We start from the raw sequence: 11,733 nt of genomic DNA, 5'->3' as shown, positions 1-11,733 counted from the left end.
TTAAGTAATTACCTTAAGTAACTTAAAATTTTAAAATTACAAATTAAATTGTTTGCATTGATAAATATAATCCTACATGTGATTTAAGTTTTTTTAAGTATTGAACACCAAATAATCGCTATCGATGTGACTGGCTGAGGGCAGCCTTTCATTTAGGGAGCACAACAAACACTTCCGTTGGTTTATTCTTTTATTTAAAAAAAAGTTGACAAGACTTCATCAAAACCTTAGATACATTTTTTTTCCCGGCTTGTTTGAGGACAGCCCTGTGTGTGTTGGCAGTCTGACAGCAAACAGATAAGTGCTGCCCAGAGAAAAGCCTAACACCTGGAAACTGTCAACCCCTCTACCACCATTAACTTATCTGCAACTGGAACACGGGGCTGGGATACAGAACATCCCCGTATTAAATCTGGTGTATTGGACCATGTTGCATGGCTGAGCAGTTTATCTGGTAGTATCTGTACCAGGGTTAGGGTCCATCACAGTGACTCAGCAATCTGACAATGATGAAGTGCCGACTCAGATCTGCTCTGGTTCTGTCCTCTACACATATAAAAGAGTACATATGAACATAAACAGATAAAAAAGGAAAAAGAGAGCGATGGTGAAGAAGAGTGTTCTGACTTTGGATCCAGTCCATTAAGTCCCTCAGTACAGCTAGTGGAACTACTGATGAATGGATGGATAGAGTCCCAGTCAGAAGAGAAAGGAGGGGGAGATAGGTCTGCTCCCTCAAATCTCCACGTCGCTCTCTTTGTCGTTGTCATGGTCACCGTCGTAGAACTCGTTGGAGGCTTCCGGCCTAAGGTAATAACATAATTTATGAGACTGAATACCACACCACAACACCTGTGTGTGTGTATGTGTTTACCGAGAGTAGTTGTAAACCTGGTGTGTGCATGTTCACCTAGAGTATTTGTAAACCTGATGTGTGTGTGTTCACCTAGAGTAGTTGTAAACCTGGTGTGTGTGTGTGTGTGTGTGTGTGTTCACCTAGAGTAGTTGTAAACCTGGTGTGTGTGTGTGTGTTCACCTAGAGTATTTGTAAACCTGGTGTGTGTGTGTGTGTTCACCTACAGTAGTTGTAAACCTGGTGTGTGTGTGTGTGTTCACCTAGAGTAGTTGTAAACCTGGTGTGTGTGTGTGTGTGTTCACCTAGAGTAGTTGTAAACCTGGTGTGTGTGTGTGTGTTCACCTAGAGTAGTTGTAAACCTGGTGTGTGTGTGTTCACCTAGCGTAGTTGTAAACCTGGTGTGTGTGTGTGTTCACTTAGAGTAGTTGTAAACCCTGTGTGTGTGTTCACCTAGAGTAGTTGTCCTCGGAGCCTCTCTCGTCAGGGTCTCCCTCCTCCGCGCGTTCGTAGTTCAGCAGGTCGGATGGCACGTCGTGGATCTGGACGCTAGGGGCGTGGTTTAACATCTTCAGGTTCTCCGATACCGTCTGACGAATCTGCTCCAGGTACTACACGCACATACACACACACAGCGCTGTTGGTCGCCTCCGCCGTATAGTCTGATGTTGCTGTTGGATTTTTTGTTATAAGCGGGCGGCAAGGTTAACAGGGTTGCCTAGGTGACGGTACCTGTCTGGAGTTTTGGTTCTCTATCCTGGTGCTGACGTCCGGGTGGAGCGTGAAGTCTGGAGCGAAGTACTCAAAATACTCTGGAGGGGGGGTTTAAGGGTTGGATAAAGACCGCATTAGAAAGTTGGAACAAGTGTTCATAGAGGGCAGGGGTCATGTGTTTGTGTGTCTGTCTGTGTATCTGTGTGTGTGTACATGTGGAGGACTCACCACTATATGGCAGCTCATCACTTATGGGCTCGTCTACCAGCAGAGACGTCTCATAGGTCCTGGAAGCCACAGAGAGATCATCACTTCCTGTCCGGACGCAGGCCACATACATATACACAGGACCCCCCCACACACACACATCACACACCCTGCTGTGACCCAGAAGCCCCACTCACCAACACCGGGCCACGTTCCTCACGGTGTAGCCCCCACCTCCCAGCACCAGCAGAGGGATCTTGAAGCTCTTCACAAACTCCACGCAGTCCCTGCAGGACACGCACACACAGGAACACAACAGCATACAATCAGCTTCCCTCACGTTCCCCTCACGTTCATCTCCTCTCCACCACTGGGGGGTAGTATGAGTTCATGTTAAAAACAGCTCAACATCCCGAGTTCTAATTCTAATGCAAAAATTGAATGTATAGTGGAAAAAAGAATGGCTGTACTGTACAGACATATTCACAGAGAGACAGGAAGCCACTGTCCAAAAAAATATTTGATGCTATAAAAAAAAAGCATATAGATAAATGTCTTATGAGCTCCTAGACCCAGCGCAGGCCTGATGTGAGGGCGTCTCTTACCCGTGTCCTCGTATGCTGAGGTTGAAGCAGCCCAGCCTGTCACAGCCCAGGGAGTCAGCTCCACACTGTGGACAACAGGAGGGTGAGGGTACAGCCACACTGTTACTGAACACCCATACACTCCACACAGACAGGGTCAGTAAGCCAAGAGTGAGTTGTGTGTGTGTGTGTTTGAGACAGGAGTTAGTGTATGTGTGTGTGAGTGTAAGAGAGTGTTTGTCAGGACCCACCTGTAGAACGATGCAGGTAGGCTGGTAGAAGTCCACCACCTGTTTTATGACCGGCTGGAACAGCTGTCTGTAACCTAACAACACATAAGGAGTACAGGCTGAATTAGCAATACAGTCTAAACAGCCTGAATGTTTTTGATGTAACACACAACTCCAACCCCTTTGACATCTCATTGGCCAGACTGACAGTGTCAGCTTCCTGCTTGGCCAACAAGGTAGCAGGCAGGAAGTAGACTTACTCTGGTCATCGATGCCATCCCTCAGAGGAACGTTCAGACAGTAGTACCGCCCGCTCTCTGCCCCAACCTCATACATGTCACCTGGTGGAGTTCACACACACACACACACACACACACACATAAATACACTCGTTGAGGCGAGGGTCAACATAAAGACTGACATGCTATCCTGGCATGATGTAAAACACACAGTTCTTACCTGTCCCTGGAAAGAAGTAGTTCCCGTACTTGTGGAAGGATACAGTCATGACTCGGTCTGTCAGGTAGAAGGCCTCCTGTACCCCGTCGCCGTGGTGAATATCTATGTCTATGTACAGTACCCGAGGGTGGTATCTATGGAAACAGCTACACGTGAGGAGGAAGTCCTATACCATGTGAAGGCTAACTATATATACAGGGACCCTGTAACAGGGTCACTGTAAAAGGGACATTGTAACAAGGTAATTCTAACAAGGACATTGTAACAGGGACAATGTAACAAGGACACTAACAGTTACAGCTTTTGAAGACTATGTGCCGTAACTGTGTGGCTTCGTAGTTAGAGGTGATGGTAGAGAAACGCAGGAGATGTGTTCTAGTTGGAGGAGCTAGATAGAACCAGAGGTGGTCTTTGTGTGTGTGTGTGTGTGTGTGTGTGTGTGTGTGTGTGTGTGTGTGTGTGTGTGTGTGTGTGTGTGTGTGTGTGTGTGGGTGACATACTTGAGCAGCTCCAGTATGCTGATGACAATGTCGTTCACATAGCAGAACCCCGAGGCCTACAGAAACACAAAACGTGGTCGGTCATCACAATCTCCGGTAACACGCCCAGTTACCTTAACACTTCAATAGCCATGGATAAAAAGTAAATGTTTTTCACCTCAAACTTCTTGGCGTGGTGGAGTCCTCCGGCCCAGTTAATGGCTATGTCACATATCTGTAGGACAACACAGCACACACACACACACAAGCATATGATACAACTACAGCTGAGACGGTTACCCTAGCCCTGCAGGACAGCAGAGAAATTGTGCTGGTCCTTTGGACTAGATAACAATCACCCCTGAAGGCCAACATACACTATGTGTGTGTGTCCTACCTTGTGGTTGAGCTGAGTGGCCCCTTGCAAAGAAGCTCCGGTGTATCTGGAGCAGAACTCAAACAGACCTGGGAACACAGGACTGACCAACCGACAGGCACGTTAACATAACACAAGCATGTAACCTTATAGGAACACATGTGCCAATAATACACATTAACATACTAGATAGCAATCTTTTTCAACTCATGGACACAATGTACTGACAGTCATTTTCCTACAGAGATTAATAGGTACATTTGTCAGCACAAATAACTGCTATAGCAGTCCATCATAGCTAGCACAATGTTCAGTAAAAGCTGTATAATAGTTTGATGCTAGTCTGCTGCCCAAGAGCCTTGATAACTTGCTGTTATTTAGTTAGTTAACTCTGGGAAAGTGCATACTAGCAGAGTAATTAAGAGCAGAGATTGATCCACATTTGATTTCTCATAGAAACACATTGAATGCAAAGTGTTTGAAAGATTTTGGAGAGAGACAGTTAAAGGACACAGTTAGGTATGATGCTGAAGGGTCCCAACAAAATAAAAGGTGTTATCTTTTTTTAATATAGGGTGCTGTGTAGATGGGTGGGAAAACATCAATTTCATTTATTTATTTTTAAATGAGTCTGTATGGTTGAAAATTGTCATTGTTTGAAATGCAGAGCACTGCAAACGTATTCAACCCATTGGAAAATTGAAACAATTTCCTGTTTCATCCAAACAGACTACTCCATATACTCCTTCCTCCAAAAGGAAAAAGGAAATCGATTTTGTCCTACCCATCTACTCACCACCTTACAATAATGATATGTAACAGCAGAGCACAGTAGAGTAGCAGATATAATATAATGAATAGTATTCTCACCAATCGTCCCCAACATTGAAAGTGTTGAGGCTCTTGGTGAACCCCTGCATGTTGTTAGGGCTGACCTTCTGCAAGAAGTCTATGTAGTCTTCTGAATGGAATCGACACATGTCATGTTGGGAGGCCTTGTACGGCTTGAATACCTGTGGCGTGCACACACACACACACACACACACACACACCAAAATGTATGACAAGGCTGAAGCTTCCAGGAGTATTTTGCACCTATTACTAAATCAAAGTTAAATCATGCATGGTATATGCAAGAGCATAACACTGGAAGTATCAAGGCACTATTCCAGATGTAGAAACCTCACCATCATCTTCTTGTAGAGCCCATAGTGGAGGACGAGGCTGTGCGTCAGGGACAGACGGTGGGGTTTCATTGGGTGACCCGCACCTGAATGATAAGAATGAACTTTTATCTTAAACCTGGAAACGTTACACAACTAGACACGCCAGGTTTAAGTGACTAGTGATTATTATGGTCCAATAACAATCAGTGAGAAAGCTAGCAACCACTGAGAGCACATATGAACATAGAATATAAATGGCTCGTCGACTATAGGCTTAATAAAATATTTTTGAATAATAAATACGCAGTGTTGTCTAGAAAACTAGAAACCGGTTACAGTGTACGCTACCAGCTATATTGCTAACGCGTTAGTCGGCTCGCACTATCTTGCTTAGACTTATTCTTTCTCATTTTGAAACCAATCATACCATAATGAAAGTTTCCCACGTCCGGGTCGTAGAAATAAGCTGTTCTGTTACTCATTGCAAAAGTAGGTAAGGAAAATGTTCATCTACAAGCTAGGTATTTGGTACTATTAAAAACAATGCTGCTCTATTACTTCATTTAGCATGTAGCCGCCATTGTAAACACCTAGTAAAATATACGTCATCATTCAGCGACGATGGAGTCGGGGGGGAATAGTGTGTGTGTGGGGGGGGGCATTACTGACTATTGCCAGTAGAGGGAAGTCATATCCAAAGCATCTCACTTTTGTAATAGTACCAGAGAATGTCTAATAAGGGGACAACTGCCCAATAGTATGAACCAGAGCCATAGAAAAAGAGAGTTGCGACACGCTTTGATCTCGCCGACACGTGATCACGTGGTTCATGTAGCTCGCTGTAGTTCCAAAAAACCCCACTGCTGTCAACCGGTTTGAATGGTTTTCAATGAAGCTGGCCAACGGAAGTCGCTTTCTCAGGCAAATGATGAATGAAACAGGCTCGGTTAAAGAAATCCGATATTCTGGCTATCTTCAGCAGACTCGTATCTACAAAAGGCAGTCCTCCCTGACGTGTTTGGTGTAGAATGGAGTGAAATACAACATTGTGAACACTCACTGCCAGTGAAACACAGGAAAAAAGCTAGAGCTTTTTCGTCACGTGGTTCCGGTAGCTCCCTGTAGTTAAGCAAAACCCCCACTGCTGTCAACCTGTTTGAATGGTTTTCGGCGGGACAGACAGCAACACCATCTCGATTCACGGACATTTTCGGTATATTAACACAATGTCAATTGGTTACTTGTGTGTTGTATCATGTATGTCTGATACTTTATTAACATGTATGTATTACATGAACTTATACATAACGCAATATTGTGAAGCAGAGCTAGAATGGCTATGCTAGCTACCATACTGTACAAACTGTACTGTACATACCAAACAGTAGCCTAATGAGGACTATATTGTTCCACTTAACGTTTAACCTTGGACGGTTTAAGTAAATGGGTCTTGTTAAACGTTTTTTTATTCATCAGCCCACTTACAATTTAGCCTACAACATTAACAACACTTATATTTGTAGTACTTCATGCAAGTTGAATCTAACCATTATCACCAGCAACTGCTCAATTTAAGACAAGAAAGGAGTTTGGTAAATAGAACAGAATAAACAAGGCAACCAACTGCATTCAATAAAACATTTTATTGTACAATATGTCCTGTGTTCTTCCACTCCTTTTGTTTGTAGTGATCCGGTGATCTTCTGGCTATGATACATGTACAGCTAGCTAGAGTAAAAGTGTTGCTTACGTAGACCTACAGTCTAGCTCCAACTGCATTTAGAATCTAACAAGCTTACGATAAACTTTAAATAAAGCTGGCTATATAAAATACTACTAATAACAATTGATATGTGGTGGTCGAAATATGAAAAAATGCAGGATTTTCGTGAATTTACCAGCTAACTTGCTTCGGACCACTTAATTTGCAATTCATTGTTGCTAGCTCTACTAACTAGGCTAATAAGAGCTATATATAGAAGACTTACTTTGTATGCCAACGAACACCAATAATTAGAACTAATTTGACAGACTATAAGCCAACTGACTTCTGGTTATGATACACGTGCTCTCTAGCTAGCTTCAGTAAAAGTGTTGCTTATGTTAGATACTAGCTAGACCTACAGTCAAGCTCTAACTGCGTTTTGAATCAACTTGCTTCGGAGACACTGAAAATGAATGGGGTTGAACGGTGGAAAATGCAATGTTTGGAACTACAGGTCGCATGTGACACGCTTTACTTCCGCATTCCTCGATAACAATGGGAGTCTATGGAAGTGTCGCAACTCTCTTTTTCTATGGCTCTGGTATGAACCTGCAGAGCCGGAGACTCCGGAGACCCGGAGAGCTGCAGTTTCAGGACCGCAGTTCTAGGACCATGACAGCGCCACCTAACGATGTCACTAGATTGCAACAAGATAGTTGAATGGTTTGTGAGAGGCAAGACACAAGGAAAACTCTGGCATATGTGACGTTTGATGAGACAATTATATAGAAAGGTATAATATTTGAAAATATGTTCAAATAATATAGAAAGGTATAATATTTGAAAATATGTTCGAACAATATAGAAAGGTATCATTTGAAACTAGAGAGGGTACAATTTCTGGGGAAATTGTAGGGTGTGCTTGCTTGCGTCGGTTGCACAGGGGTCCGTTTTTGAATGACATTTTTACAACTGATATTTGGGTGTGCTTTACCTTCGGCAAGGGCACTACCTTTGTTCTCTCACATATGTATTATTATTATTTTATTATTTTTTTTATTTTTTTATTTTTGCCCCCCTAAAACTCAGTCAATATTTGGCCTACATAGACAACGTAGGTGTCAAAAGTTTCGTCTTGGTAGCGATTGAGTTGCTTCTATTGGAATTTACGTTCCGTTGCATGGTTTAGGCTGAAGTTAAGTTTTTGTGGCGAAAAGTGAAGCTAACGGTGGCTAATTTGCTAGCTACAGTCACTGACGTTACTAACGTCACTACGTCACTAACGTCACAAAAACACGCGTGACTACCTTTGGCAGAACATTCGTTCTGCCAAAGGTTCATTCACTCGTTCATTTACAACTGAAAATACGAGTGAAGTGTAGAATGAAATAGATGTCTTATTTCACCTGCAAGAGGCAGCCTCATCGTTGAATCAAAACGAATACATTTGGCAGACCGGTGTAAAAATTGACCTAATCTCTATGACTTAAACGTCCTTTTAAGTTTTTCCCTTCTCGTGATATTTTAAAGAATTTAGCCTACTCATATTGCATTCATTCATGAATAAAGAACCCCCTTTGAAGATTATTCTACGACGTTACCGGCAGTAGAAGATGGAATCGCGATTCAATTTCAATTTATGCCCCCAAAAACGTAAATAAGCTTGACATTTATTTAGTGGAAAATCGCTCATTCATAAACAGCTCACTGGTAGCGATCATTGTCAGTAACAACGCCAAGTGCGATATAGCCCTGTGTGGAGAAGCTGCCCCGGTAAATTGTACTACTACGGTACAGTACTAGACTACTGCTGTGTTCGTCTTGGTAGCGATTGCGTTGGTTGAATTGGATTTAACGTTCCGTTGTACGGTTTAGGCTGAAATGAATTATTTTCATGAACAGATTGACAAAGTTTAGGCTGTGGCAATGAAGTTAAGGTTAGCAGTTAGATAGACTTTTGATTTAAGTAAGGGGAGTGCCGAACATGTTCTGTCGCCGTTTGACTTCCTACAGCTGTGTAGATGTTTTTGTAGTGTCTCGCGTAGGCTACAGCGTTGCAGTGAGCAACACTGGTTTGAAACCACAGGTAATGATAATTTCACCCACAAATCGTTTACTTGTAATGTAATGTCATAATAAATCCTACATCGAAAATGTATTTGTGAGGAATGTTTATTTTAACGATTGAAAACAGATGCATCATAGACCACTGTAGTATGTGTTGCCCGGGCAACAGAGGCTAATGTCATGATGCTAATACTTCAGTGACATAGTAGACTACTGTTTCCGAAAGTAGATGTACTTCCTTAATAAAATCAGCTTATATTGTACATTACACGTCACAATTGTGTGTCATATCAGAAAGTAAAATTAGTAAATAGTTATCACCCTGGCCTCTTTGCTTGTGGCGTTTCTGCAGCTGCCTTGCAGTAAAGCAGTTAGCTTAGCTATCTCCCAGAAGTTAACGAGCTGCTAAACTAATGTTCTGCTAGAGGTAGTCACGCGAGTTTTCGTGACGTTAGTGACGTAAGTAGCGTCATTGACTGTGGCTAGCAAGTTAGCCACCGTTAGCTTCACTTTTCGCCACAAAAACTTAATTTCCACTTAAACCATGTAACGGAACGTAAATCCCAATAGAAGCAACTCAATGGCTACCAAGACGAAACTTTTGACACCTAGGTTGTGTATGTAGGCCAAATATTGACTGAGTTTTAGGGGGGCAAAAAGAAATAATAATAATAACTAGAGAGGGTACAATTTCTGGGGAAATTGTAGGGTGTGCTTGCTTTCGTCGGTTGCACAGGGGTCCGTTTTTGAATGACATTTTTACAACTGATATTTCTGTATAGTTTATATAAAAATGCATACTTATTATTTATAAAGATTACATAGATTTAAAAGCTTCTTTTTTGCTGCTCATTTACAACTGAAAATACGAGTGAAGTGTAGAATGAAATAGATGTCTTCTCATTTCCCCTGCAAGAGGCAGCCTCATCGTTGAATCAAAACGAATAAATATGGCAGACCGGTCTAAAAATTGACCTAATCTCTATGACTTAAACGTCATTTTAAGTTTTTCCCTTCTCATGATATTTTCAGGCATTTAGCCTACTCATTGCATTCATTCATTAATAAAGAACCCCCTTTGAAGATTATTCTACGACGTTAACCGGCAGTATAAGATGGAATCGCGATTCAAACAGTACCATCTGCTAACTGAAAATATGCCCCCCAAAACGTAAATAAGCTTGACATTTATTTAGTGGAAAATCGCTCATTCATAAAAATCTCACTGGTAGCGATCATTGTCAGTAACAACGCCAAGTGCGATATAGCCCTGTGTGGAGAAGCTGCCCCGGTAAATTGTACTACTACAGTACAGTACTAGACTACTGCTGTGTTCGTCTTGGTAGCGATTGCGTTGGTTGAATTGGATTTAACGTTCCGTTGTACGGTTTAGGCTGAAATTAATTATTTTCATGAACAGATGGACAACGTTTAGGCTGTGGCAATGAAGTTCAGGTTAGTAGTTAGATAGACTTTTGATTTAAGTAAGGGGAGTGCCGAACATGTTCTGTTGCCATTTGACTTTCTAAACAGCTGTGTAGATGTTTTTGTAGTGTCTCGCGTAGGCTACAGCGTTGCAGTGAGCTACACTGGTTTGAAACGACAGGTAATGATAATTTCACCCACAAATCGTTTACTTGTAATCTAATGTCATAATAAATCCTACAACGAAAACGTATTTGTGAGGAATGTTTATTTTAACGATTGAAAACAGATGCATCATAGACCACTGTTATGTGTTGCCCGGGCAACAGAGGCTAATGTCATGATGCTAATACTTCAGTGAAATAGTAAACTACTGTTTCCGAAAGTAGATGTACTTCCTTAATAATATCAGCTTATATTGTACATTACACATCACAATTGTGTGTCATATCACAAAGTAAAATTAGTAAATAGTTATCACCCTGGCCTCTTTGCTTTTGGCGTTTCTGCAGCTGCCTTGCAGTAAAGTAGTTAGCTTAGCTATCTCCCAGAAGTTAACGAGCTGCTAAACTAATGTTCTGCTAGAGGTAGTCACGCGAGTTTTCGTGACGTTAGTGACGTAGTGACGTTAGTAACGTCAGTGACTGTGGCTAGCAAATTAGCCACAGTTAGCTTCACTTTTCGCCACAAAAACTTAACTTCAGCCTAAACCATGCAACGGAACGTAAATTCCAATAGAAGCAACTCAATCGCTACCAAGACGAAACTTTTGACACCTACGTTGTCTATGTAGGCCAAATATTGACTGAGTTTTAGGGGGGCAAAAAGAAATAAAAATAATAATAATAATAATATATGTGAGAGAACAAAGGTTGTGCTCTCGCCGAAGGCTTGAGCACACCCAATAATATATATGTGAGAGAACAAAGGTTGTGCTCTTGCCGAAGGCTTGAGCACACCCAATAAAGAGAAACAGGATAAACAATAGTGAGAATGCTTCACAGCATTCTCACAATAATAATAATAAAGAGAAACAGGAAAACAATAGTGAGAATGCTTAACAGGATTCTCACAATAATAAAGAGAAACAGGAAAACAATAGTGAGAATGCTTAACAGCATTCTCACAATAATAATAATAAAGAGAAACAGGAAAACAATAGTGAGAATGCTTAACAGCATTCTCACAATAATATATATGTGAGAGAACAAAGGTTGTGCCCTTGCCGAAGGCAAAGCACACCCAATAATATATATGTGAGAAAACAAAGGTTGTGCCCTTGCCGAAGGCAAAGCACACCCAAATATGTTCGAATAATAAACAGGATAATTAAAGAAATTATAATCACATAAAATTAGAAACAAATGTTCATATCCATAAGAGTCTAGATCCAGTGTAATTTGATAATATGAAGTAAGCAAATAAAGGAAGATAAAATAACCTAAAGAAAAGATGGAAAATATATCAA

At 41.5% G+C, this 11,733-nt stretch overlaps 1 protein-coding gene across 1 annotated transcript; it reads right to left on the bottom strand.

Moving 5' to 3' along the window:
* Nucleotides 1–185: 185 nt before the first annotated feature.
* hdac3 (histone deacetylase 3) lies at nt 186–5,672 on the bottom strand. Its single transcript, XM_062475919.1, has 15 exons — nt 5,496–5,672; nt 5,090–5,172; nt 4,773–4,915; nt 3,924–4,005; nt 3,705–3,761; nt 3,548–3,603; nt 3,048–3,181; nt 2,849–2,929; nt 2,610–2,683; nt 2,380–2,444; nt 1,972–2,061; nt 1,796–1,854; nt 1,586–1,665; nt 1,307–1,464; nt 186–805 (listed from the first exon to the last, which is right to left on the bottom strand). Exons 1-15 carry the CDS (start codon nt 5,548–5,550, stop codon nt 736–738), a joined length of 1,287 nt encoding a protein of 428 aa, XP_062331903.1. The 5' UTR covers nt 5,551–5,672; the 3' UTR covers nt 186–735.
* Between the last annotated feature and the right edge of the window lie 6,061 nt (nt 5,673–11,733).

Source organism: Osmerus eperlanus, chromosome 13 (genome assembly GCF_963692335.1).
Source record: "Osmerus eperlanus chromosome 13, fOsmEpe2.1, whole genome shotgun sequence".
NCBI classification, from domain to species: Eukaryota; Metazoa; Chordata; class Actinopteri; order Osmeriformes; family Osmeridae; genus Osmerus; species Osmerus eperlanus.
This window is presented reverse-complemented; position numbering and strand designations above follow the sequence as displayed.

Excerpts from the sequence above, each read along its gene's own strand:
- hdac3 (XM_062475919.1), bottom strand. The coding sequence starts at position 5,550 with ATGAGTAACAGAACAGCTTATTTCTACGACCCGGACGTGGGAAACTTT. Across the intron at positions 1,855-1,971 it reads AGGAACGTGGCCCGGTGTTG|GACCTATGAGACGTCTCTGC; the intron begins GTGAGTGGGGCT and ends TGTGGCTTCCAG. Across the intron at positions 806-1,306 it reads TCCGAGGACAACTACTCTAG|GCCGGAAGCCTCCAACGAGT; the intron begins GTGAACACACAC and ends TTATTACCTTAG.